Here is a 26,951-nt window from a genome sequence, read left to right as displayed (position 1 = left end):
TATGAAATGGCTGACAGCCATAAATATTTATAAAGACCATGTTTCCTGCCTCAGCTTGCTGCAAATCAAGGATCCTAGGATTCCCAGATAGGAATAAAAGAGGAAAATGAGCTCCGTGATGCCCTGCCAAAACACATCCAAGATGATTGCACAGATTTCCAAATCGGAGACAGTGAGTGAAAAGTGACCCTGTTACAGCTCATTTCAAACAGATATTTCTCAGTGTTCTGATTACTCCTCAGAAGGGGTTAATTAATGCTCCACTTCAGACCCTGCTGGGCTTAGGAAAACCAGGCTGCACTTGGTGAAGTTCCAGGCTGTGCCATGTGCCACCCTACAAAGCCACAGCGTTTGCTGATGTCCTGCCAGTGGCAAGGGGACAGCCATGGCACCTGGAGAGTTCCGTGGCTGCTTCCCTGTTCCAGCAAATCCCAGAAATGCAGGGGGTTCACAGGGACAGTGAACAAACAACCATTACACAGCAGAAATCCCACAGCCCACCCAGCCTGATCCACCACCCTCATCCTGGCTCTGCTGCCCCACAGCGTGCACGGTCACAGAGACACATCCCCTTGGCTCACATCTCCTTCTCCTCACTGGAAGAGTCTCCTCACCCCGGCTCAGCCACTCCCCATCCCGCAGGAGCAGCTCCGGGGGTCTGTCCGTGCCGTGGCCGGGCGCAGGGGGACATTCCCGGAGCTCACAGCGGCACTTCGTGCATCCTCCTCCTCCTCCGGGCTCTGCCGGCCGATCCCGCAGCGCTGCTGGGCCCTCCCCGCCCCTGGCGTCACCGGCACCGTCACCAGAGCCAGCCCTGCAACTGCCGGGGACACCGTCACCAGAGCCAGCCCCTGCACCTGCTGGGGACACCGTCACCAGAGCCAGCCCCTGCACCTGCTGGGGACACTGTCACCAGAGCCAGCCCCTGCAACTGCTGGGGACACCGTCACCAGAGCCAGCCCCTGCACCTGCTGGGGACACTGTCACCAGAGCCAGCCCCTGCAACTGCTGGGGACACCGTCACCAGAGCCAGCCCTGCAACTGCTGGGGACACCGTCACCAGAGCCAGCCCTGCAACTGCTGGGGACACCGTCACGAGAGCCAGCCCTGCAACTGCTGGGGACACCGTCAACAGAGCCAGCCCTGCAACTGCTGGGGACACCGTCACCAGAGCCAGCCCTGCAACTGCCAGGGGACACCGTCACCAGAGCCAGCCCCTGCACCTGCTGGGGACACCGTCACCAGAGCCAGCCCTGCAACTGCCAGGGGACACCGTCACCAGAGCCAGCCCTGCACCTTCCAGGGGACACCGTCACCAGAGCCAGCCCCTGCAACTGCCGGGGACACCTTCACCAGAGCCAGCCCCTGCACCTGCTGGGGACACCGTCACCAGAGCCAGCCCTGCAACTGCCAGGGGACACCGTCACCAGAGCCAGCCCCTGCACCTTCCAGGGGACACCGTCACCAGAGCCAGCCCCTGCAACTGCCGGGGACACCTTCACCAGAGCCAGCCCCTGCACCTGCTGGGGACACCGTCACCAGAGCCAGCCCCTGCACCTTCCAGGGGACACTGTCACCAGAGCCAGCCCTGCAACTGCTGGGGACACCGTCACCAGAGCCAGCCCTGCAACTGCCGGGGACACCGTCACCAGAGCCAGCCCTGCAACTGCCAGGGGACACCGTCACCAGAGCCAGCCCTGCAACTGCCAGGGGACACCGTCACCAGAGCCAGCCCTGCAACTGCCAGGGGACACCTTCACCAGAGCCAGCCCTGCAACTGCCAGGGGACACCGTCACCAGAGCCAGCCCCTGCACCTGCCAGGGACACCGTCACCAGAGCCAGCCCCTGCACCTGCTGGGGACACCGTCACCAGAGCCAGCCCCTGCACCTGCTGGGGACACCGTCACCAGAGCCAGCCCCTGCACCTGCTGGGGACACCGTCACCAGAGCCAGCCCCTGCACCTGCTGGGGACACCGTCACCAGAGCCAGCCCTGCAACTGCCAGGGGACACCGTCACCAGAGCCAGCCCCTGCACCTTCCAGGGGACACCGTCACCAGAGCCAGCCCCTGCAACTGCCGGGGACACCTTCACCAGAGCCAGCCCCTGCACCTGCTGGGGACACCGTCACCAGAGCCAGCCCTGCAACTGCCAGGGGACACCGTCACCAGAGCCAGCCCCTGCACCTTCCAGGGGACACCGTCACCAGAGCCAGCCCCTGCAACTGCCGGGGACACCTTCACCAGAGCCAGCCCCTGCACCTGCTGGGGACACCGTCACCAGAGCCAGCCCCTGCACCTTCCAGGGGACACTGTCACCAGAGCCAGCCCTGCAACTGCTGGGGACACCGTCACCAGAGCCAGCCCTGCAACTGCCGGGGACACCGTCACCAGAGCCAGCCCTGCAACTGCCAGGGGACACCGTCACCAGAGCCAGCCCTGCAACTGCCAGGGGACACCGTCACCAGAGCCAGCCCCTGCACCTGCTGGGGGACACCGTCACCAGAGCCAGCCCTGCAACTGCCAGGGGACACCTTCACCAGAGCCAGCCCTGCACCCCACCAGGGGACACCTCTGGACCCACTCCCGCGGCTCCAGCTCCTTCCTCTGCTGGGCCCCAGGGCTGGGGCAGCTCTACAGGTGGGGTCTCACCTGAGCAGGGCAGAATCCCCCCCTTCCCTGCTGCCCATGCTGGGCCATCAGCCCAGGGCACAGGGGGTTTCCAGCATCATGGCCAGGGCAAGTTGAGCTCCTGCTCCACCAACAGCCCCAAGCCCTTCTCCTCAGAACTGCTCTCCACCCATTCTGCCCCCAGGCTGGATTTGTTCCTGCGATTACCCCGACCCAGGTGCCAGTTCTGCTTCACCCTACAGCCCAGCCCCGAAGATCCACCAAACCCAACCCTTAACCATGGAGGGACACCCAGCACTCTGCTTACCATCTCCTACACGGGATGCTCCTGGCACCCCAGCCTGGGACACTCCCTGCCCTGCAGCCCATTCCCAAAGCTCTGCCCCAAGTCATGATGCAGCACAGGAAAGCACATTTATCAACAGTCTCCTGACAGTGGTGGGTCAGTCACTGATGTACTGACAGACAAACCCCTTTCTTTTCCCACCCAGAAGACATTTTCCTTACTTAGTAACTCCCAGGAATGCTCTTTGCTCACTGTCTTTCCAGCAGGCAGGCACTGGATTTTCCTTTTATCCTCTGGGCACAGTCAAACTTCAAAGGCTCTCCCAACACATGAGCAGCCCTTATCTCACCTTTATTCAATGCACACAGATCTCAAAGGGGCTGGTGATTAAGTTCCTCGGGCTCCAGTTTGCTGGTGATAACTTGTCACTCAAGCATTGTCTGGGAGGCTGAAACTCTGCACACTCCCCACATTGACTTTGGTCTCCCTGATAAAAGCTCCTGGGTTCTGCGTGAGGTCAAGGAGGAAGGCAGATAAAGAAAGCAGAGTAGATGAGCCAGCTCAAAGCTCCCACTTCAATTTTAATTTAAATTTTAATTTAAGATAGAGAATAACTTGCTGCTAAATCCTATTTGTGCTTATAAGCACCAGGGAATCATTCAGGGTAAACTGGGCACTCAGACCTCTGATCATGGAGTCACAAACAGGTCTGAGTTGGAAGGGACTTAAAGCTGATCTCATTCCACCCCTGCCAGGGGCAGGGACACCTTCCACTATCCTGGGCTGCTCCAAGCCCCAGTGTCCAACCTGGCTTTGGACACTGCCAGGGATCCAGAGACAGCCACAGCTACTCTGGGAACCCTGTGCCAGGGCACACCCACCCTCACAGGGAACAATTTCTTCTTAAATCTAACCGCAATCTTCCCTCTCTCAGTTCAGACTAATCCCTGTCACTACCTGTCTCAATTCTTGCCTTTAAATCTCAAGGAGAAAAATAATTTTAAAATGCCACAGAGAAAAGGAGACCTTCCATCACTGAAACACTTTTGAGTCTTCCTCTGAATGGAGGAGAGAACCTCGGCCACCACCTCCCAGCTGGGCCCCCACAGCTTCAGGTTTCACACTGGCACCCCAACATCTGCCAGCAAACATCTGAAGTCAGCAGGGGAAGTTCACAGGGAGAACTGAAACTGGCATTTGGGCAAGAAGTTCTTCCCCCTTTGAAAGTTCCTCTTTTACTTCAGTGTCACCCTCCCCTGAGCACCTGAGTACATTGTCAACAGAGAGAGACTCATCCAGGGGAAGCACTCCTTAGAGTTCAGCATATCCATGTGGATCCATCCCTTCTCCATGAATTTCACTGCTTAGACTCCAGAAGGAGGAGCAGACCCTCTGGCCAGACAAGGGGTGGCAGGGGAAGCACCAAATCCTCTGTGCTGCCACACAGAATGATTCTCTCCAAGACAGAAAACCTCCAAAATTACAGATAAGCAAGAAAGGGAGGGAGGGGACATCTGTGCTCATATCACAGCCCTCAGGAATGGCTCAGTGCTGCAATTTCATGGCATCCACATCTCTCCCTCCTGCCACTGCCAGCTTTTCTCCACAGCAGCTACTTTGGAAAACTCCAGGAAGGACTCTCCTGAAGCTAGAGGACATGCTCCATGTCACAGCCCAGGAGCCACACAGATAGGGACACAATCCAGCATGGAATCCTGCAAACTCTTCACCCTGGTGCCAGGAAACACCAGACCCATCCTGGGCAGAGGCCAGTGGGACCCACACAGCAAATATTCCCATTAAATTCTATCCAAAGCCATCAGGAAAAGCATAAAGGGGAGAGCTCCTGGGTGTTACCTCCCATCTCCCTGTCGAGTGGTGGGTCATCATCTGCCATGGAGAAATCCATGGATGCTCCAGCTATTTCCAGCATATCCTCATCGCTGGTGGCACTCTGGAAGCTCCCCCGACGATAGCTCTTCTGATCCATGGCCAGAGCTTCCAAACCTGCAAGCAAAGGCAAGCTTTTTAGAGCACAAGCAGGAAAACTCATTTTCTAACCCAACTGGACTGACACTTGACCCTGGAGACCCAGAGGCTGAGCTGCTCTTCCCATGGGAAAGCTTGGATGCAGTGATGTGTGTTGGGGAAGATGAAATAGGAAAACCTTACAAATATGATTGCCTGGCAAAAGATTTGGAAAATACAGACATTGAGATGAGAACTAGATTTGAAATAGCAAACCTTGACTACTGAATAACTAGAAAACAATAGTATAGCCAGGCTGAAAGCAATCCCCCTTTCTGATTAAACAATGCCCTTTACCTGCAGATAGGTCCAAGGGTCAGATGGAATGCTCTGTCTCACCCCCAATGTCTGGTTCATCCCACACCTGTGACCCTCCCCTGAAGTATCAGGTATCTGTGACCCCACTGGCCCAAGTCCTGTTCCAGCCCACCTTGAAGCCCCCTGATAAGGTGTGCCCGAGGGACCGGACGCTCTCTTGGACCTTCCTCTCTTGGACTCCTCTCTTGGACCTTCCCCTGGGACCCTCACCTGGAACCCTCGCTCCCTCTCTCTCTCTCTCCCTCTCCCCCTGGGCCTGCCACGAGTTGCACCTGGCAACTCCAAGCAGGGCCTTTCCCCCTTTTAATAAACCACATTTGCTAAGACCTGACTTCAGAGATCTCTCATCCATCCAAACCGTCCCGGAGACCCGCGCTCGTTACAGATGTGACCTCAAGTTCAGGCTGGAATTCCAGTGTTATGCAGGGCAAGAGCCACTCTGATGCATTTATTAAATAATCTCCACACATGCTCTCAACAGGTTTGCAATGATTTTTTTTTTTGGACCCCAACAATCTCAAGGACCTGCCCATGCCACACCATGACAAGAGACCCGTTGTCTCTCCTCTTTTCCAGGACAGCAGAGGAACTACAAAAGCACAAGCTCTGAAAACATAATAACAAACTAAATATGGGGGGAAAGTAATATATGAGCCTTAAAAACAGCTCTTGCCACATGGAAATGGGAATCTTTGTATCCCCATGAGAAGACAGAACCACAGAATGATTTCAGTTGGAAAGGACCTCCAAGACCATTGAGTCCAAACTGCGCCAAATCCCCACCTTGTCCCCATCCCAGAGCACTGAGTGCCACCTCCAGGCCTTCCTTGGACACCTCCAGGGATGGGGACCCCAAACCTCCTTGGGCAGCCCCTTCCAATGCTACCAAGCTTTCCTGTGAAGAAATTCTTTCTGGTGTCCAATCTGAATCTCCCTTGGCACAGCTTGAGGCTGTCCTGGTCCTACTGGCCACACTGTTCTTGATCCAGGCCAGGCTGCCTACCTGGACTCACTGCTGGCCATGCTCACTTTGCTCTTGTGAACACTGATTTTCTTCCAGAGATTTAAGAGAGAAACCAACTATATAGCTCAGACCTATTCCAGGAAGGGAAAACGCCAGCCAGCACTTCCCAACAGGCTGAATTACACACTCTGCAGAAAACACTTCCTATTACACAGAAGAAGCCATCACAGCACACACAAAAAGCCTTGGCACTGCACAGGGTGCTCTCTGCTGAGCCCTGCACTGTGAAACACCACATTCCTTAACTTTTACGCCATGTTTGCTCACTAAACTGCCACAGAAGATCCTGGAAAGGACGGAGACAAGGGGAGCCGGGTCCTTGGGAAGGCACACACGAGCAGCTGCACACCCTGAGAGCACACAGACAGTGTGGCCCAGAGAGCCAAGGGCAGGAAAAACCCAGGAATTCAAAGTTATTTGCCACTAACAATGAAAATAATTCAGTGGCATTGAAGTGCTGTGATGCTCTTCCAGTAAACTGCTTCCAGGGAGCACAGAAGATCCAGCTCCCAGCCTGGGAGGCAGGGATGGCCCAGTCAGCCTGGCAGAGAATTAAGGGAACTGTGCTCGTGTGTCTCAGGGCTCGTTTGCAGCATAACATGGTTTTACAGGGATTTTCCAATATGACTCAGTGGGTGTAAATATGTGGGAAATGGGGCTAAAATATCTCTGTATTTGTACAATCCCAGAATGGTTGGGGTGGGAGGGGTCTTGAAGTCCATCTCATTCTACCCCTTTCCACGCGCAGGGACACCTTCCACTGTCCCAGGCTGCTCCAAGCCCCAGTGTCCAACCTGGCCTTGGACATTGCCAGGGATCCAGGGACAGCCAGAGCTGCTCTGGGCACCCTGTGCCAGGGCCTGCCCACCCTCACAGGACAGAATTTCTCCCCAATATTCCATCTAAAGCTCTCTGCTTTGCACAGAAAGCAGCAGTTCCTGCAGCACAGGCAGAGCAATAGCACCTCCTGCTCCCCTCAATCCCTCCCTGAGCTGGTTCTCATTGACAGCTTTAAAACCCAAAAGCACAGCAGCAAACACGACACCTTCCAGCCACAGCAGAGCCCAGGGAACACTCGGCAGCACAAGAAGGACACACAGGAGGATAATTCCATGCTCACTTCTCCTGTCACATCGAAACAAGAGGTTTAAGACACTTTTTCTTACCAAAACACTCCCTCTACAGATGCTTTCCCCAGCACAAGGAATAAAATTAAATAATAAAGAGACCATTTTCATGCTTATCTGGTTGTTCGTTTACCCCAATTCTCCATCAGGCAACAGCTGCCTCTTTGCACAGGCCCTGGCACTGCCAGAACCCCCGGAGCACTCGTACATACCCCAGGACTGCTGGTGTCCCCAACGCTCGTGTGACACCATCCTCCTCCAGCTGCTCCCATCCGCCTCCTCTGCCCTTCTACTCTGTCCTGGTGCTCCCCATGGCAGTCAGAGAAAGGGAAGCAGCAAAGCAGAACCCAGCAGGGTCCCCAGGCTGCCGCCTGGAAGTGACTCAGTGATAGTGCTGGCAGCAGGAAGCTGGAGCCTCACTGCCATTTCCAATCCAAAACCCAAGCATTCCGAGGTTTTCTCCTGGTTCCAGGCTTGGTGTCACCCAGATGGGCTCCCTCAGTCTCGCTGTACCACCTGTCCCAGCGCCACCATGGCAGCAAGGGATGGGACCGGGACTCCAGAGCTCCGGCACCGCCACGCTCAGAGAGGCCCTTCCAGCACACAGGCTCGAGGGTTTCCCAGTCACAGCGTGGAAAAAGCTCCCACAGCATTTTTTCCTCCCTGTCAGAGGAGAGGCTCGACCCCAGCTCCAGCAGCACCACACAGACATCACACCAGGAGCAGGCAGCAATCCCAACCAGCCACCTCAGGAGCCATTCCTGCTGTGAGAAGGAGCCAGCTTACCACCTAGTGGCTGCTCCCACTGGGAAACAAAAAACCTGGATCACAAGACTGGGGCTTCTTTAAAGATCAGCAAATCTAAGCTGAGCTTTGACAACTCAGGGCTTTCCTTCCTCTCCAGCCCCACGTGGTTCTCAGGCACATCCCTTCCCACAAGTATCAGACCACTGGCATACAAACTAGGAAAAAACTGCAGAATAAGCCAATTTTAACTGAATAAAAAAAAGAAAGGAGAAAAAAGTTTAGCATTTGGCTGTTGAGTCAACACTCCTGGTGCCTGGCTGGAGCCAGCAGAGCCAGGCTTACATAGTCCTGGAATGGCTTGGGTTGGAAGGGACCTTAAAGCTCATCCCACCTCTGCCACGGGCAGGGACGCCTTCCACTATTCCAGGTTGCTCCAAGCTCCATCCAACCTGGCCTTGGACACTTCCATGGACAGGGAGTCCACAACCTCTCTGGGCAACATCATCACTCTACAGGCTTCCATCAGCACTAAAAAATCCCCACATTTCCCATCCTAAACAGAGGGAGGGACTCCATGAGGGTGAAACTCCACCCATGTGTGAACTGAGAGGGCTGGTTTGGATTTTGCTGTATTCCAGCCCTCAAGACATGAACCTTCTGCAGGAGGAGTTGAACTTGTGCACAGTTGTGCTGCCAAATCAATACCCTAGGGAGGGGCCAGCCCTGTGTCCCCATGCTGTGACAAAAGAGCTGATGATTTGCCGCAGGCAGTTCCAAGACAATGTTACTTTTCCAAGCCATTTTCTCCTCCAATTCCCTGTGCTGTCTGAAGTGACCACAACTAGCCCCAGCTTCGGTAGAGAGGAAATTACACCAAATTTCCAAGGGCCTGGAGTGACAGGACAAGGGGGAATGGCTTCACCCCTGCAGAGGACAGGGTTAGATGGGATATTGGGAAGGAATTCCTCCCTGTGACAGTGGGGAGGCCCAGGCACAGGCTGCCCAGAGAAGCTGTGCCTGCCCCATCCCTGGAACATTCAAGGCCAGGTTGAACAGGGCTTGAAGCAACCTGGGATAGTTGAAGGTGTCCCTGCCCATGGCAATAGATGGTCTTCAAGGTCTCTTCCAGCCCAAACCACTCCAGGATTCTATGACAGCTCCATTCCCAGGGTGGCCACGGAGGACGCCGGTGCTCTCCCAGCCTCCCACCAGCGCAGGAGCAGGATCCTGGAGAAGCTGTCCCTCCTGGGCCAGGGGCACAGAGCTGGGCCTGGCACAAGGCTGACCTCTCCAGGCAGCCTCTCGCCCTCGGCAGCTGCTCCAGCACAGGCAAACACATCCCGGGAATGCTGCCTGTGTTGGGCCAGGGCTGTCCAGCCATGCCAGCCCGAACAATAGGTTTGAGAGAAACTGGGAATTCTACCAACACAGGCTGAACACAAAGGCTTGCATTGTTTTAGGGCTTGTTTGGGGCTCTTTTGCTGTTCTCTGACGCATACCCTCACGGGCCCTGGGAGCCAGTGTTGCAGGCTCTGCTCTGCCATCCCTCCAGCAAGGTAACCGGGGCTATCATACGTCACCAGTCATGGCAGGGAGCAGCACATGAATCCTGTGGCAGTTTGGGTTTTCCAGGCACTCGGGCTCACAGGGTGTTGTGGGATCTGCTGCCATCCCGGGGTGCACAGACACAGAGAGCCCTCATCCCTCCATCCACACCAGGACCATTTCTTCTAGAACTATCCACCATTCCACAGGGCTTCTGCCCCTCAGCCCAGGGCACTGGAATACTCAAACGGAGGCAAACAGCAACACACCCATCCCAAACCTACCCCAGCAACTGCTCCAGCAGCAGGTACAGACCAAGGTGAGTACACAGATGGGCCCAAAGCACTGCCAGCCCTGTTCAGAACCAGCACCAGTCCTCCAAAAGCCAACATCAACGCTGTTTAACACAAATCCAGCTGAGCTGGGAGCACTGGTACATCACAACTCAGAATCAGGAACACATCTCAATTACTTATTCACAGTTATCCACCCCATCCATTAGTTTCACCACAAAACCTCTTTTTTTTTTCCTCCTAAACTTTCCATCATTACCATTTTAGCTCTCACTTAAAAAGCCACAATCTCAGCTCAGCCATCTCTTCCCAGCAGTTTCCTCACAACTACTGCCAGCTTCCTTTCCTTTTTGCCTAATGTTTTGACTAAAAGCAGCTCAGCATGAAAATGCCCAAGACCAAACTGACAGGTAGTTTGTGACCAGCTGAGGGGAGGTTGCCACTGGATTCTAAACTGTATTTTCCAGACGAAATGCAGCTGTTTACAGCAGTTTCCATACTCAAACACAATAACAGCTTCTCTGCCATTCCTATCCTCTTTGGGAATCCAGGACGGTGTCACAGCTCCGTGTGGGAGGATCACCTGTTTGCCCAGCATACCTGTGGGGCTGGTAAGCGATGACTGGCAGGTGTCCTGGGCACCCTGGCTCAGCACACCCTGCACACCGCCCGCCCAGCCGGCTGGCACCCGCTCACCCAGCCCTGCGGCACGAGCGTGACCCACACAGACCCAGAGGGGAACAGCCCCAACAAACAGGGCAGACCCAGGGGGGAACAGCCCCAACAAACAGGGCAGACCCGGGGGGAACAGCCCCAACAAACAGGGCAGACCCAGAGGGGAACAGCCCCAACAAACAGGGCAGACCCGGGGGGAACAGCCCCAACAAACAGGGCAGATCCAGAGGGGAACAGCCCCAACAAACAGGGCAGACCCAGGGGGGAACAGCCCCAACAAACAGGGCAGATCCAGGGGGGAACAGCCCCAACAAACAGGGCAGACCCGGGGGGAACAGCCCCAACAAACAGGGCAGACCCAGGGGGGAACAGCCCCAACAAACAGGGCAGACCCAGAGGGGAACAGCCCCAACAAACGGGGCAGACCCAGGGGGGAACAGCCCCAACAAACAGGGCAGACCCAGAGGGGAACAGCCCCAACAAACAGGGCAGACCCAGGGGGGAACAGCCCCAACAAACAGGGCTGGTTTGCACTGTGGAGCACCTGGGACAGGGCCCCAAGGGTGCAGCCCCACACATTCATCCCAGTGCACAGCAGAGTGTGAAAACAGCCCCAGCAAATCTGCCACAAAAGCAAGTGGAAAATGGCCTGGGTGCAAATGAGATGTTAATACCTAGAACCAGGAATTCCAGAATGCCTGGGGTGGGAAGTGACCTGAAAGTTCATCTCCCTGCCATGGGCAGGGACACCTTCCACTACCCAGGTTGCTCCAAGCTCTGTCCAACCTGGCCTTGGACACTTCAGGGATGGGGCAGCCACAGCTTCTCTGTGCAACAAATAAGAGAATTCTCTACTTCCCAAATAAGTAAGTTACTGGTTTGTGAATTTGTTCTGTAGTATTTTGTAAGCTCATTTCCACTTTCCAGGTTATAAATGTCTCTGCTGGAGTCACTGTCCATCCACCACCACAGAGGATCCATACCTTTGGATCATACGCCTTACACTTATCCCATTCTTCCCATATCTGTTAGGTTTAGTTATTCTCCTGGAATTCAAAAGGAAAAAGGATTTGCTGTTACAGATCTAACAGAGAAAGCTGATGCCCAAAACTGTGCCAGACAGAAAAAAAGCCAAATAACCACTGATAAAATACCCTCTCACCTCAAACACCACCTCTTCTTTCCCATTTTTCTTTCTCCTTTAATTGTTTTAAGGACTACCATGGCTACAAAAGCAAGACTTCAACAGATATTTTCAATTATATTTTATAGTCCAGTTTAGTGTCACGCTTGCATCAAGTCCCAGCCGGAAATCTGTCATTCCATGCTTTGTGAACACCCAGCTGGATCTCTTCCAGCAGAACACCTTCCCTTTTTGGTGTTCTTTTTAGGAGACACTTCTCAGCACACCCCAAAATCCAAACAGCACCACATGGAACCAGCTCCAGACTCATTCTGTTGAGAACTAAGCCCTGCCTCTTGCTGCAAGGCAGAAAGCGCCCACAATACCGAAACATGGTCTACAACAGGTTTAACAGGGGATTTTCAGGCACACAGAGAACACAAAACACCCAACTTGCACAAAATCCTAGGAGAGACCAGGCTGGGAAAGCCTCCCTGAGGTGAGGGAAAGGGTAAGGGGAAGAGAGCCAGAGCCCAGGCTGGGGCTGCTGCTGAGCCTCCGGGGAGCCACGTGGATGACCCAGAGCTGCTGCCAACTGCAGTGGGAATTACACGGTGAGAGCTGAGCACACCAGGTACCTTTCCAAGCCCTCCCTCTCCACAAAATCCATCCCAGCTGCTCAGCACACGACATGGAGATGATTTTATACATTTTTATCAAACCACAGGATCTCATTCCACTCACAGGCACCTCCTTGACCTGAACTATAAACTCTCCTTCCTTGCCAATGGTTAAGAAATGAACAGAAGTTCCTGAAAAAGGAAGGAATGAAGGCAGCCCTTCGGAAGTGCTGGATAACAGCCCAGCAGCTCTGAACCCCATTGCACTGAGGCAGAACAGGCTGGCACAACAGCACAGGGAGTCACTCTCCAGGCTCATTGAATTTCCAGGGATGGTTCCAACCTCCTCCCAAAGCATGACACACATTCCAGTCTCACCTTCCACCCAGCAACAGCACAAACTGGGACATTTTGGGTCCAAGTATTCTGGAGGAAAAGCCATGAAGAGGAAAAGGGACTATTAAGAAGAAAATCCAGGGATATGATGGAAATATCCCACCCCAAAATGCCACCTGTTGCTCTGTCAGACCAAAATGCTCAGCTAGGCTTACTCCTCTCCCCAAACTCCAGGGACAACTACAGCATCCTTATTCCAACTAAAACACGTATTCATCCACGGAGTGCAAGGAATGGTGGCTTAAACTAACAGAGGGCAGGGTTATGTGGGATACTGGGGAGAAATTCTGCCCTGTGAGGGTGGGCAGGCCCTGGCACAGGGTGCCCAGAGCAGCTGGGGCTGCCCCTGGATCCCTGGAAGTGTCCAAGGCCAGGCTGGACACTGGGGCTTGGAGCAGCCTGGAGTCCCTGTCCCTGGCAGGAGGTGGGACTGGATGGACTTTGAGGTGCCTTCCAACCCAAAGCATTCCACGACCTATAAAACCAGAGCTCACAATCCCTCACAAACACCTGCTGTGAGGCTGTGCTGCAGCACCAGGAGGGGGTTGTTATCCCAGAGGAAACAATTAAAGGCCTGATGCACAGAAGCACTCACACCCGAAGCCAAGCTGCTGGACAAACCTGCTGGATGAGTCCGTGACCAGACCATGGCACGGTCAGTCAGTGCCAGCCCTCACCTGTCTGGGCAGCCTGGGGCTGCAGGCATCCTGGCCAACTCCCAGAACACCCAAGGGATACTGCGTGGATGAACTCTCTGCGAACATGCTCCAGGTGAGAAATCTGGGGGCCGACTTGCCTTCCTTTACTAGCAGCCACATCCAGCTGGAGACACAGCTGGTGCCACCTTGCACAACAAGGAGGGAAGAAGAAAATGAGGGACTGTGACAGAGGGAAAGAAATCATCTGGGATTTTGGGAAGGTAGATGCAAAGTACAGGAGGACAAATCCAAATCTCAAAAGATATTTTGGTGCAGCCAAGTGTGAGGTCACACCCCCCAGCCCATTCTCTGCCCCTTGCACAGGGTGGGGGCCATTCCCAAGGGGGCAGCTCAGCACAGCCAGAAGATGATTTGGCTGCTGCATACCAAAGAATTAAAAACAATTCTCTATTCTACACAAGCACCACCCATGCAGCCCATGAAAACAAAAGCAATCCTGTTTTTGAGTCCTTGTGGGAATAAAGGGAGTCAGAAGAGCAGTAGTGTTTGCCAGCCATGTCCCCACAGCCTCCCAGGTGCTCCCAGTCCTGTCCCGTGGACCCCTGAGCCTGGAACAGAACCAACAACACCTGGAAAATTCCAAAGTGTGCATTCCACAAACACCTGCTCTGAACAGATGGAAAAAGTTGAATCATTCGTCTCATTCTGGCTGCAAAAACCTGAGGAACAAGATCCAAGATTAAGGAAGGCTTTAAAGCCAGGACAAGCCAAAGCTCACAGCACCCAGAGGCTGGGAATACAGAGTGTCAGAGGATTCCCAAATTCCAGCTGCTCTGTTTCTCATCCTCTTTATTCCTGGAGGTTTCTTCAGAGGGGAGTTTTCCTTGAGCACCCAAACAGACCCAGGGGGAGACCAGCTCCATCCCGTGCACTGCAGCAGGGACAGACAGGAGGGAATCCCATCCCTGTGCTGCCCCATCCCGTTCTCTGCCCCGAGCAGCAGCATTCCCCCACAGAGAAGTCATCGACCATTCCACAGGGTCATTTATCCATCCAACAAGCTGTGTCAGTACCTTCTCCCAAGGACCAGCTGCTCCTGCCACCACTCTAACACCTCCTGGAGCTTCTGGATGAGAAAGAGGGTTTTCAGGCAAGGAAGCCCAGCCAGGACACAGGACCCCCCCAGGCTGAACTGTGGGGCAGGGCCAGCCTGCACCTGGAGCAGGGGGCTGCTGGCATTTCACACGGGGGACTCACGGAGTCACAGAAGGGCCTGGGATGGGAGAGACCTCAAAGCCCATCTCCCACCCCAGCCACGGGCAGGGACACCTGTCCCAGGCTGCTCCCAGCCCCAGTGTCCAGCCTGGCCTTGGACACTGCCAGGGATGCAGGGGCAGCCCCAGCTGCTCTGGGCACCCTGTGCCAGGGCCTGCCCACCCTGCCAGGGGGAATTCCTGCCCAGTACCCCAGCCAGCCTGCCAGCCCTGCCCTCTGGCAGCTGGAAGTCACCGACTCCTGCCAGTCACGGGCACGTCCCTGCCCGACACGGGGATCCGCAAGCCCCGGATTCCGTCACTGCCCCGAGCTTCCACCACCGCCTTCTGCAGAGCTCCCGGTGCGGCGGCCGCGTCCCTCCCCACCAGGGCCCGGGGCACGGCCGCACACACCGGGAGGGCAAGAGGACGCGCTGCCGCCCTCTGAGCTCCCCCTGGCTCTGCCCCGGCCCTGTCCCCGTACCGCCGGCCCTGTTCCCGTACCTCGGCCGCTCCCTCCGGCCTGGCCCGTCCCGGGCCCGGCGCCCGCGGCCCCTCCGGCGGCTCCTCCGGCGGGGCGGGCGGAAGGGGCGGGGCGAGCCGTGGGCGTGGCCTGCCGAGACCACGCCCTCCGCAGGCGCATTCGAAGAACGGGCGGACCGCGCCGGCGCCATCTTGGGTGAGGGCACCGCCCTCTTAAAGCGGCAGCGTCTCGGTCTGCACGGAGGGGCCGGGGCCGGGGCCGGGGCCGGGGCCGGGGCCGGGGCCGGGGCCGGGGCCGGGGCCGGGGCCGGGGCCGGGGCCGGGGCCGGGGCCGGGGCCGGGGCCGGGGCCCTCCCATCGCTCGCAGCCCCGTCACTGTTCAGCCCCACCCTCGGTCCCCCAGCAGAGACTGCCCCTCACTGACCCCTACATTGCCGCGGACCCCCCAGCACTGAGCCATCGCTGACCCAGCACTGACCCATCGCTGACCACCATCACTGACCCATCGCTGACCCAGCACTGACCCAGCACTGACCCAGCACTGACCACCATCACTGACCCAGCACTGACCCAGCACTGACCCAGCACTGACCACCATCACTGACCCATCGCTGACCCATCGTTGACCCATCGTTGACCACCATCGCTGACCCATCGTTGACCCATCGTTGACCACCATCGCTGACCCATCGCTGACCCATCACTGACCACCATCGCTGACCCATCACTGACCACCATCACTGACCCAGCACTGACCACCAGCACTGACCCATCGCTGACCCATCGTTGACCCATCGTTGACCACCATCGCTGACCCATCGTTGACCCATCGTTGACCACCATCGCTGACCCATCGCTGACCCATCACTGACCACCATCGCTGACCCATCACTGACCACCATCGCTGACCCATCGCTGACCACCATCGCTGACCACCATCGCTGACCACCATCGCTGACCCAGCACTGACCCAGCACTGACCCATCGCTGACCACCATCGCTGACCACCATCGCTGACCCAGCACTGACCCATCGCTGACCACCATCGCTGACCACCATCGCTGACCACCAGCACTGACCACCATCGCTGACCACCAGCGCTGACCACCATCGCTGACCACCATCACTGACCACCAGCAATGACCACCAGCAATGACCACCATCACTGACCCAGCACTGACCACCATCACTGACCCAGCACTGACCACCAGCACTGACCACCATCACTGACCCATTGCTGACCACCATCGCTGACCCAGCACTGACCACCATCGCTGACCCATCACTGACCACCATCGCTGACCACCATCGCTGACCCAGCACTGACCACCATCACTGACCCATCACTGACCCAGCACTGACCCAGCACTGACCACCATCGCTGACCCAGCACTGACCACCATCGCTGACCACCATCACTGACCCATCACTGACCCATCACTGACCACCATCGCTGACCCATCACTGACCCAGCACTGACCACCATCGCTGACCACCATCACTGACCCAGCATTGACCCATCACTGACCCAGCACTGACCACCATCACTGACCACCAGCACTGACCCAGCATTGACCACCATCACTGACCCATCAGTGACCACCATCACTGACCCAGCATTGATCCATCGCTGACCCATCACTGACCACCATCACTGACCACCATCGCTGACCCAGCATTGACCCATCACTGACCCATCAGTGACCCCCACCAGTGATCCCCTCTCCTTGTCCCCCCACCAGAGCCCGCCCAGCGTCCCCAGTGCCCGTGCTGGGGTCACTAGAGGGCGGCAGAGGCCCGGGCAGGAGCAGAGCCAGCGCCGAGCATCCCGGAGCTCCCGTTATCCCTCCGGGTTTCTCCTCCGGCTCCGGAAACCTGGCCGGTTCCTGCTGGGTGACCACCCACAGGAGCACGAAGCCCTGGAGTGATCACAGATCCATGGATTTTGGGGCTTGGAACCCGAGGCCACCACTAAGCCATGTCCCCATCTGCCGCATCCAAGGGTTTAACCCCTCCGGGGATGGGCACTCCACCACTGCCCTGGGCAGCTGTGCCAAGGCTGGACAGCTCTTTCCATGAAGGCATCTTCTCCATATCCAACCTAATTGTGCCTCCCCTGGCACAATTTGAGGCGTCTCCTTTTGTCCTGCCAGTTGTTACCTGGGAGAGGCAATCCCCACCCGGCTCCACCCCCGCTCCGGGAATCTGGAGGGAGAGGAAAGGTCTCTCCTGAGCCTCCTTTCTGCGGGCTGAGCCCCCCCCAGCCCCCTCAGCCGGGGTGAGCTGCTCCGGGGGGAGGAACACAGACCCCATCCCCATTTCCTGCCCATTGTTCTCCATGCTCAGGAGCACCACCAGAAGGAAGAACAAATGCCCCTGGCTGGATGTGGAGCCCAGCCCCATGCCAGCAAAGCAGGGACAGCCCCAGGCTGGTCCCAGCCTGCCGGGAAGGCACTTTGTGGAGGGAAACAGGAAGCCCTGAAATAGCAGAAGCTGGAAACACGTGGCCAGGGGGAGCTGGGAGCATCCAGTGTCCCCCCAGCTCCCTGCACAGGCCCTTGGCATCATTCCAGGATAAACCCACTGCCCTCTGCCCCTACTCCTGTGGCAGGTCCTCATCTCCCACCCAGCTGATCCCAGCAAAACCCGGCCCATAGCACTGTCCCAAAGCACTGAATGCTCTGGGCCACCCTGGATCCAGCACCCCACTTGGAGAGGGCACCCAGGGGAGAGGTGCTGCTTTCCCTGCTGCTCCCTGCTGGGACAAACCAGGGCAACCCTCAGGGAGGACAAAACCAGCTCCTGGTGCAGCCCCTACTGCAAGTGCCAGGCCAGAGCTGCTGTCCCAGAGGGATCGGGGGACCCAGAACTGCACCTGAGCTGACCACACTGAGGGCAGGCAGGGAGGAGGAGGGAATGCATGGCTGCAGGGATGAGCTGCAGGATGCTTCATCCCCCTGGGCTCTGCACAGAGGGGCTGCCAGCAATGCCCACCCAGCACCGGCCATGCAGGGCTGACAGCTGGAGAGCTGGAGCCAGCAGAGAGCCAGGAATAATGGCTTCAAACAGACAGAGGGCAGGGGTAGACGGGATATTGGCAAGAAATCCTTCCCTGGGAGGGTGGGCAGGCCCTGGCACAGGGTGCCCAGAGAAACTGTGGCTGTCCCTGGGTCCCTGGCAGTGTCCAAGGCCAGGTTGGACACTGGGGCTGGGAGCAGCCTGGGACAGGGGAAGGTGTCCCTGCCATGGCAGGGGGTGGAACAGGATGTTCAAGTTCCCTCCCAACCCAAACTAATCTAGGATTCTACGAACATATCCCCAAAAAAAAGTAAATATCACTGTATTAAAAAGTAAATGGGAAACGCTGAAAACTACAATCTGAAGTATTCAGCTTTACAAGCTGAACTTTACAATGTAAACATTCCCCACAGCAGTTGGTCAGGCAGGACACGGGAGGGACAGGTGGGACACAGCGAGGAAGGAGCATGGCTGGGCACTGTGCTCCCAGAACACGAAGAATTGCATGGGAACAAGCAGATATTCCAGGTCCAAAGATCGCTGCTGGAGCAAGCTGCTGGCCTCTGGGCACAGAAACCGGGGATTATGGTGAGGAGGGTATTTGCAGGCTCAGCCCCTGCCTGAATGGAAGCTTGGAGGCAGGGAATGGTGGCACAGGGCTGGATTCTCCTGGTATTGGATTAATGGGTTCAGTTGTGAGGTTAATGCCACTAAGCCAGCAGGGAGCCCGGCCCGGTTCAGCCATGACCCTGCTGTTCCCTGAGCTCGCCCTGACCCAGCTCTGGCTCAGCACCGTCACACCAAGGGCCCTGTCCGGGATGGGAACGGGGCTGGTGGCGTCGGGACAGCTCCTGACGGAGCAGAGGGTGGCAGGAGGAAGCTCAAGGACAGGATGACTTCTCCTTGCTCCATCCCGTGCCCTCAGCTGAGCAAAGCTCCAGCGGCCACCGGCACGTGTGGCTCATCCCTGCCTGCTCTGGGGGACAGCGCGGCCAGGCCCGGCCAGGGGAGCAGAACAATCCCGGGAAGTGACCGGACGGGGGGGACACGAGGGGACAGGATACCGTGCTGGCCACCGCCACCGGCATTGTCTCTGGATAGCTGCGGGATGAGGTCAGAGGCTGAGCGGGGAACAGCGGCCGGAGGAAGCAACACCAAGCCCAGATCACAGCGCCCGCCACGCTCTGAACCTCACCAGGGACTAGGGGGAGGCTGTCTCCTTCCACCCGTGGGGGCTGGGATCCCCGGGAGGGGGAACTCTCCTGTCCCCTGGGCAGCTGGAGGTCACACAGAGGCTCCCCAGGGACATCAGGAGTCAGTGAAATCCCAGCCCTGCGGAGGATCCTCCCAGCCCTGGGGTGCAGCAGCAACCCCTGGCAAACACAGAAGGGCCCAAATTCTCCCTGTCCTGTAAATGTGGAAAAATCCCTCCATGCTCCAAAGGCTGGAGCCCCTCTGCTCTGGAGCCAGGCTGGGAGAGCTGGGACTGCTCACTTGGAGAAAAGGAAGTTCCAGGGAGAACTTCGAGCCCCTTCCAGAGCCCAGAGGGGCTCCAGGAGAGCTGGAGAGGGACTTATGACAAGAACAAGGAGGGAGAGGACACAGGGAATGGCTTCCCACTGCCAGAGGGTAGGGATGGATGGGATACTGGGAAGAAATTCTTTCCTGTGAGGGTGGGCAGGCTCTGGCACAGGGTGCCCTGGGTCCCTGGCAGTGCCCAAGGCCAGACTGGACACTGGGGCTTGGAGCAGCCTGGGACAGGGGAAGGTGTCTCTGCCCACAGCAGGGGGTGGAACAAGATGGGCTTTAAGGTCCCTTTTAACCGAAACCATTCTGGGATCCCAGAAAAATATGTGAGGAGGCTTTACAGGAGAGAAAGCCTGTGACATCCCTGGGGTTAGGTTGTCTCCCAAAATAGTTACAGCCTCTTCCACTATCATAGCCAGACCGTCTGGGCAGCCGGGGACTTCCCCTCCCCAGAGAGCTGAGGTTCCTCTCCAAATTGCAGAGTGGCAACAGCTTCTTTTAGGGGAACTCTGCTGACTCTTTCTGCCCCCTCAGTGGCTGGGGAGATCCTTCCAGGCAGGAGCAATTTCACTGAGGAACATCACACCTTGGCAGGGTGAGGAGCTTCTCCAGCTCCATCAGCCCCCTGGTATGCACATGGTGGTCCTGCCTTGAGGGATGCATCCCTTCATCCCTTTTTCCTGGGGACATGAGAGTGGGGGAAAGCAGGGAGATACAGGCAGCACGTGCCCTGAGGTGGTCCCTACAGTGCCCTCCATGCAGTACAGGAAGGACGTGAGTGGCTGGGCTGGAGCTGGGCTTGTGGAGCCAGGCTTGTGGGAGCAGCTGCAGGCCCGTGCAGCCGCCTCGCTCGGGTTACCCACTTCCCGCTGCCACCGCTTCTGAGAAAACACCCAGGGCCCCTGGGGACTGCAGCAGGGAGCAGTGACAGCCTGGCTGGTGGCCCCGTGCAGCAGCAGCACAGCCCCCCTCCAGCCTGGCCGGGGCTGGGTTGGATGCTTTTCCTGCTGTGGGGAGCAGGACCCTGGGGAGGAACTGCCTGTATGGCAGGACGTGCGTGTTCACTCTGATTGATTTTGCAGCACCTCCAGGGCACGTGCAGGGCCACAGACCCTGCGACCCATGGACCCTCTGACCCACGGACAGTTCTACACACCAGAGCCTCCAGCTCACGGACCCCCAGCCCCTCAGCCTTATATCCCCATGAGTGTGGGAGCAAGGGCAGGGTTCCTCCCAGGCTGCACAACTGTCCCTCCATGGGACAGTGGATGTCACAACCTCCATCTCAGGGCCACTGTGGTGTGTCCCCAAGCTCTTGCTGGGGTTGCCAGGAAAATTAATCCACCCCCTGTCCCCACAGAAGAGGCCCCATGCCCAAAGGGAGCTGCTTCAGCAATGTGCAGAAGCCACAGAATCATGGGATCATTTAAGTGGGAAAAGCCCTCCAAGACCATCGAGTCCAACTGTTCCCCCAGCACAGCCAAAGCCACCATTAATCCACGTCCCCAAATGCCACATCCACATGTTTTTTTTAATATTTCCAGGGGTGGGGATTCCACCGCTGCCCTGGGAAGCCCAGCACGGAGGTTTAGGATGAGCTGCTGTCAGCACAGGCTGGGCAGGCCAGGGCTGCCATTAGGGCCTCTGTCACCCCACACATAGAACTGGCACTGTGGAGTGCCCAGTGACACCCCCTGAGCCCCCAGCCCCAACCCGAGCAGGTGCTGAGGTCTGTGTCACTGGGGGAGGAGAGGCTTCTGTGCTGATGGGACAGCTCAGCCTTGGGACTGGGGCAGCTCCCACCCACACACCCAGCCACCCCGAAGGGCTGGAGGAACCCGGGGTGACACCCCAACCTGCTCCTGGCAACCCGCACAACAAACAAACCCCTGGAGCGCTACCAGAGCTGTGCTGTGGCTGCGGGGGTTATCAGCCTCAGCAGATTTGGGGCTGGGAAATATTTATTTCTGTAGCTTGGCAACATTTGCCACTGCTGTGGGGGTGGAAGGGGGCGAATGTCACTGGGGACAGTGACAGCTCGAGCATCGCTGTCACCCACCAGGACGGTGCTGGCTGGGGGGGTTTAAAGCCCCTTCCTGCACAGGCTGGGGAGGAGCTGCTGCTGCCCAGGGGCAGAACAGGACCGTGGGTCAGAACAGAACAAACACCAGAGTCAGAGCAAGACAGCGAGGGCAAAACGCTGAGTGCAATGACTCAGAGGGGAAAAACGCCCTCAGTGACACAGGGGTGCTGCCATCAGCACAGTGGGACGGTCCCCACACCACCCTGCCCCAGTGATGGGGGCTGTGTGTCCCCACAGAAGGTCACGGGCAGATCCCTGAGTGTCACAGACATCTCTGAATGTCACCACCTTGGCACACACTCACTCCCATCTCCTGGCTGCCCCTCGGGGTCCATTTGGGACAGACATCAGTGGTCACATCACATAGCATGGGGACAGCCCCTGCCAGCCCTGCCCAGGGGCTGCCACCCTCCTGCTGGACCAGCACTACCAGGCTGGGATCTGTGTGTGCTCAGAGCCTCCTCAGCAGCACTGAGTCCTGGGGCTGCCAGAGGGGGTGTCCAACATCCTCCTGCTCAGCACCCACGGGCCAGGGATGAGGGCAGAAAGCGAAACTGCCCATTTCCTGCTCAGACAAGCTGCAGCACAGCCACACGTGACCCTGTTCCACGTGAAGATCACAGGGAGAGAGGGGGACGAGCAGAACCACAGGTTCCTCTTCTGTCATCCCAGTGCTCAGGGTGGCACCTCCCAGGGATGGGAAACTCCAGGGGGAAAGACAGGAGGGGAATCCCAGGGGGACCCATCATCCCATCCACGGCCAAATCTCACTCAAAGCTCAGCTTGGCAGAGGGCTGCAAACCCACATCCCTGGGCCTTGCTCCTGGGCTGCTGACAGGGGCAATATCCAGGAGAAGTGGCACCAGAGCATCTCCCTTTTGGAAGCAGGACCCCCAGAGCAGGGCCCTCCATGCCAGAAGGATGACAGGCAGTGTTCCATCTCCCTGAGCAGGTGGGGAAAGGCATGGACTCTGCACCCTCTGCCACTCCACACTGTCTGAGGTTTCCCCTTTTTCCAATGCCAGTCCCACCAGCTGGCAGCCCCAGGCATCCCTGCTCCCACCCCTGCCAATGGGAAAAAGATGGACACAGACAGGCAGAGGTTTAAAATCCTGTTCACAGAACCATGTCTCCTCTGTACAGCACAAAACATATTTTTTACAGTATCTACAGCAGCAGCTGGGGCAGAGGCACCTGGGGGGCAGAGAGGGGCCCGATTTGGGGCTCCCCATGCAAAGCAAAGGTCAGCAGTGGCAGATGCCACCAAGGAACCAGGCTTCCCAGCCTGGGGGGACACTGAGGTCACACTAATGTGCTGCAAGCTGATCTTCTCCAAAATTACTCTGGGGGCTTCAGCAGCAGCCCAGCTCCCCGCCAAACCCCAGAGCCACCAGACCTGGTCCAGGGCAGGGCCAGGTGCCCACCCAGGGCTGTCCTCTCCTGGTGCTGGCAGGGCCTTGCCACCATTGTCCTGCAGCCAGATCCGTCCCCACTGCCCGTCCCTGTCCCCGGAGCCATCCCCACCCCAGCCAGGGGTGCAGAAGCAGAGACAGCATCAGGAAGACTCAGGGCTGGGGCTGCTCCTCTCCAGACTCCACAGCACAGCTCACATCTCTGCAAGATGACACAGAAGATGGTGACAGTCTGCAGGGTTAGAGCAGAAATCTGGGGCAGGGGTCAGCTCTGGTCCCCTCCCTCCCTCCCAGCATGGCTGGGCCTGCAAAGGAGCACTTCCCACCAGCCACCTCAATCTGGACACCAGGGATGGGAACAGATACCAGAACTGTGCCTTACACAGTCTGCGTGGGGGAAAATGGTTTTTTAACCAGGTTCTCTCTGCCTCCAGCCTGTCACGCAGGGCCCCTGTGAGAGGAAGTGGCTTCTGCCTCAGTTTCCCCAGCAAAGCAGCCATTGGGGAGCAGCCAAATTCTCCAGAGCTGCTGGGTAGAGATGCCAGAGATGCCCAGCACAGCATCACCCCCTCTCACAGGGACACCCCCAGGCTCTTACCAGGAGGGAAACATCTGGAGGAGGAGAACATGACCAAGAGGCTGGGTTTGCCCTCCCTGCCACCACACAGGTCCACTCTCCTCCCTCCTGATGGGGTAAGTTAGGATACAGCACAAGGGAAGATCCTTTTTTTCCTCCTGCTCACCTTCTCCCCCAAGTAAAGAGCAGCCTCTGAGCAGCAGCTGGAGGGAGGCTGCAGGCAGAGGGCCACAGGTCTCTGTGCATGTTCCCAAAAACATCAACAGCTCTGCAGGCTGTGCTGTTGGGCTTCACTGCCAGGGCTAACCCAGCCTTCATGTCCCCAGTCCCCTCCCCCAGGCACCAGCACTGCACCTCATCTGAGGAAACTGAGGCAGAGGAGGGGAAGACACTAAAGCCATGGAATTTCTTCCCAAGCTGAAAGAGCTGGAAGAGGGAGGTGACATCCATGAGCCCCTCCCCAAAAGGAAGGATGGAAGGGCTCCACCACTGCAGTCAAAATCAAGTTCCAAGCCCCCTGCAGCAGGACCCCCAGGCAGAGGAGGTGCTGGCCAGGCTGTGCCGAGTCAGGGGCAGCAGGGGAACCCCAGCCCACGTGTCCCCTCCCGTGGGAAGTGCAGGGATCAAGGCTGGGCATGTACCTTCCAAGGCTTTATCCAGGTCTGCGATGAACTCCTCCAGCTCCTGCGTGTCTCCAAGCTTTGCTAGAGGGGAAAAACACCATCAGGTCTTCTCATTCCCCCTCTCACTGAGGGGAGAGAGACCCCAACCCCTTGTTCCTGCACAGCTGCTCCAGCTGTGTCTGTCCCAGCCAGTCCAGCCTCAGCTGGGAAAATCCCAGTCCAACTTCTGCCTCTTCCAGGCTCCTGCCAGGACACAAGGGCTCATTCCCACTCTGTAAGGCCCCACTGGCACCCCCCTATCCAGGGTTGGTTGTCATTGCCAAGCCCAGCTGAGCACAGAGAAGGAAACTCTGCAAACCCCTTTGGGTGGGGCCAGGCTCACCTTTGGTGGGGTAAGTGTCAGCTGGGCTGTTGAGGTGCTCCTCACTGGAGTTGAGGCTGCTTCCTGGGGACGTGCTGGCACCTGCAGAGACAGAGCATCACTCCCTGGCCTGGGCACAGGCACCTGATGAACACTTCGCAGGAACACAGCCCGTTCACGCCCATGGTACAGGGTGGCACACTCTTGGAGACCCCATCTGCTCCTCCCCTGCTTCCAGGAATGCTTGGAAAAATGGAACTGAGTTTCTTTCCCAGGTCAAAGAGCACCAGAGGTTGTCTGGGCACAGTTACAAGGACAGGGTTATTACAAAGAACTGGATTACCCCCAGCCTCTCACGGTCCTGCAACAGCCTGCCTGGCATAAGGAGCCCTGGCAGGTGTTGGCAGGTCCTGGGCCAGTATCCAGTGGTCATCCCCCCGTTGCTCATCCAGCCCACCAGGGCTGAGTCAGGCAGCATCAGCAGGAAGATGTGTTCCATGGAGGAACCACGGAGCTCCCACCCTGGCAGACGCCATCCTCCCCAGGGCTTCTCACCCCCAGCCCCAGACTCACTCTCCAGCTCATCGATGCCGCTGTCATACACACTCTGTCCCGCTTTCCTCTTCAGCTCCTCCAGGTGCTGCTGGTACTGACTCGCAGGGCCCCGGTCGAAGTCCTCCATGACCTCGTTGAACTCCCTCAGCAGCTCACTGAGCTCCTCAGCCATCGCTGGGGGAAACGTGGGGGTGTTGGGGTACCCACCTGGCAGGCAGGGCCAGCAAAAGCCTCTTGGGAGCAGCCCGGGCTGGGGATGGGCAGAGCCAGGCTCCAGGTCCCGTGTCTGCAGGCAGTGGCCAGCACTGGTCCGAGCACACCCAGCTCCTCGGACAGCTCAGCCTTCCCTCCAGCTCATCCCACAGCGGGGCTGGGGCCAGCCCAGTAAGAGCTGGTCCTACACAGGCTTGATAGAAACCCAGAAGGGTTTGAGCACGAAGGGACCTTAAAGCCCATCCAGTGCCACCCCTGCCATGGCAGGGGCACCTTCCACCATCCCAGGCTGCTCCAAGCCGCAATGTCCAGCCTGGCCTTGGGCACTGCCAGGGACCCAGGGGCAGCCCCAGCTGCTCCGGCAGCCTGGACGCACATGGAGGAGCGGAGGAGGGCACAATCCCCGGCCGGAGCAGCCCGGGACCCCCGGCTGCATCCCGCTCCCGGGGGATGCCCGGAGGCTGCGGGGGGACACAGGAGCCGAGCCCCTCGCGGGTTCCGAGGAGGCGGCCTGCCCCGGTTCGGTTCGGTTCGGTTCGGCACTCACCGGCTGCTCGGCTCCCTGCGCTCCGGTCCCGGCGGCAGCGGCGCCTCCCGCTCCGCTCCCGCTGCTTTTGGCCCCGCACCGGGGCCTGGGCGGGGTCTCCGGGGGCTCCGCCCCCCAAACGGCCGAGCGGGACCGGGGAGTCCCGGGGTCATCCCCCAAACACTCCCAAACACCCCCTAAGAAACACCCCAAACACCCCCTAAGAAACACCCCAAACACTCCCGAACAAACACCCCAAACACTCCCAAATAAACACCCCAAACCCCCTGAACAAACACCCCCTAAGAAACACCCCAAACATCCCCTAAGAAACACCCCAAACACTCCCGAACAAACACCCCAAACACTCCCGAACAAACACCCCAAACCCCCTGAACAAACACCCCAAACACTCCCGAACAAACACTCCAAACCCCCTGAACAAACACCCCAAACACCCCCTAAGAAACACCCAAACACTCCCAAATAAACACCCCAAACATCCCCTAAGAAACACCCCAAACATCCCCGAACAAACACCCCAAACACCCCCTAACAAACACCCCAAACACTCCCGAACAAACACCCCAAACACCCCAAACCCCCCGAAGAAACACCCCCAAACAAACACCCCCAAACAACTCCAAACGCCCCCGAACAAACGCCCCCAAACTCTCCCCATCCCATCTCGCTCCTGACAAACCCCGGACAGGAGGTGGAACAGGGGGGTCAGGCTCAGCTCCTGGGGAACAAGGGACAGATGGCCTCAAGCTGTGCCAGGGGAGGGTCAGGTTGGATATCAGGGAAAATTCCCTCATGGACAGGGCTGTCCAGCCCTGGCACAGGGCC

The 26,951-nt window shown here is 57.7% G+C and overlaps 2 protein-coding genes across 9 annotated transcripts in view; both read right to left on the bottom strand.

Annotated features, from left to right (window-relative positions):
- The window catches only part of LOC137482637 (H(+)/Cl(-) exchange transporter 5), a 29,556-nt gene extending 14,287 nt beyond the window's left edge, over positions 1-15,269 (bottom strand). For 2 of the 7 annotated variants that reach the window (XM_068205117.1, XM_068205121.1), the window contains exons 1-2: positions 15,229-15,269; positions 4,774-4,923 (exon numbers count right to left, since the gene is read on the bottom strand). In XM_068205117.1, coding sequence (XP_068061218.1) covers positions 4,774-4,906 — 133 coding nt within the window. In that variant the 5' untranslated portion in view covers positions 4,907-4,923; positions 15,229-15,269. Of the gene's footprint in view, positions 1-614; positions 724-3,137; positions 3,162-3,265; positions 3,490-4,773; positions 4,924-7,625; positions 7,646-14,544; positions 14,615-15,228 lie in introns of those variants that run through there. The other 5 variants (XM_068205120.1, XM_068205119.1, XM_068205123.1 and 2 more) reach the window with 5 other exon arrangements.
- Positions 15,270-22,934: 7,665 nt separating this feature from the next.
- LOC137482624 (regulator of cell cycle RGCC-like) lies at positions 22,935-26,266 on the bottom strand. Of its 2 annotated transcripts, none has more exons than XM_068205100.1 (5): positions 26,124-26,266; positions 25,382-25,537; positions 24,830-24,910; positions 24,466-24,528; positions 22,935-23,449 (listed from the first exon to the last, which is right to left on the bottom strand). In XM_068205100.1, the coding sequence occupies exons 2-5, from the start codon at positions 25,533-25,535 to the stop codon at positions 23,442-23,444; spliced, it is 306 nt and encodes a 101-aa protein (XP_068061201.1). In that variant the 5' UTR covers positions 25,536-25,537; positions 26,124-26,266; the 3' UTR covers positions 22,935-23,441. The 2 variants fall into 2 exon arrangements, with proteins under 2 accessions (XP_068061201.1, XP_068061202.1); XM_068205101.1 differs by having other exon boundaries at positions 25,382-25,570; positions 26,124-26,242.
- Between the last annotated feature and the right edge of the window lie 685 nt (positions 26,267-26,951).

The sequence above is a fragment of the Anomalospiza imberbis genome, chromosome 14 (genome assembly GCF_031753505.1).
Source record: "Anomalospiza imberbis isolate Cuckoo-Finch-1a 21T00152 chromosome 14, ASM3175350v1, whole genome shotgun sequence".
NCBI classification, from domain to species: domain Eukaryota; kingdom Metazoa; phylum Chordata; class Aves; order Passeriformes; family Viduidae; genus Anomalospiza; species Anomalospiza imberbis.
The sequence above is the reverse complement of the archived record's forward strand: the minus strand, read 5'-3'. Positions and strand labels throughout refer to the sequence as shown.

Excerpts from the sequence above, each read along its gene's own strand:
- LOC137482624 (XM_068205100.1), bottom strand. The coding sequence starts at position 25,535 with ATGGCTGAGGAGCTCAGTGAGCTGCTGAGGGAGTTCAACGAGGTCATG. Across the intron at positions 24,911-25,381 it reads CGGCATCGATGAGCTGGAGA|GTGCCAGCACGTCCCCAGGA; the intron begins GTGAGTCTGGGG and ends CTGTCTCTGCAG. Across the intron at positions 24,529-24,829 it reads TGACACTTACCCCACCAAAG|CAAAGCTTGGAGACACGCAG; the intron begins GTGAGCCTGGCC and ends TTTCCCCTCTAG.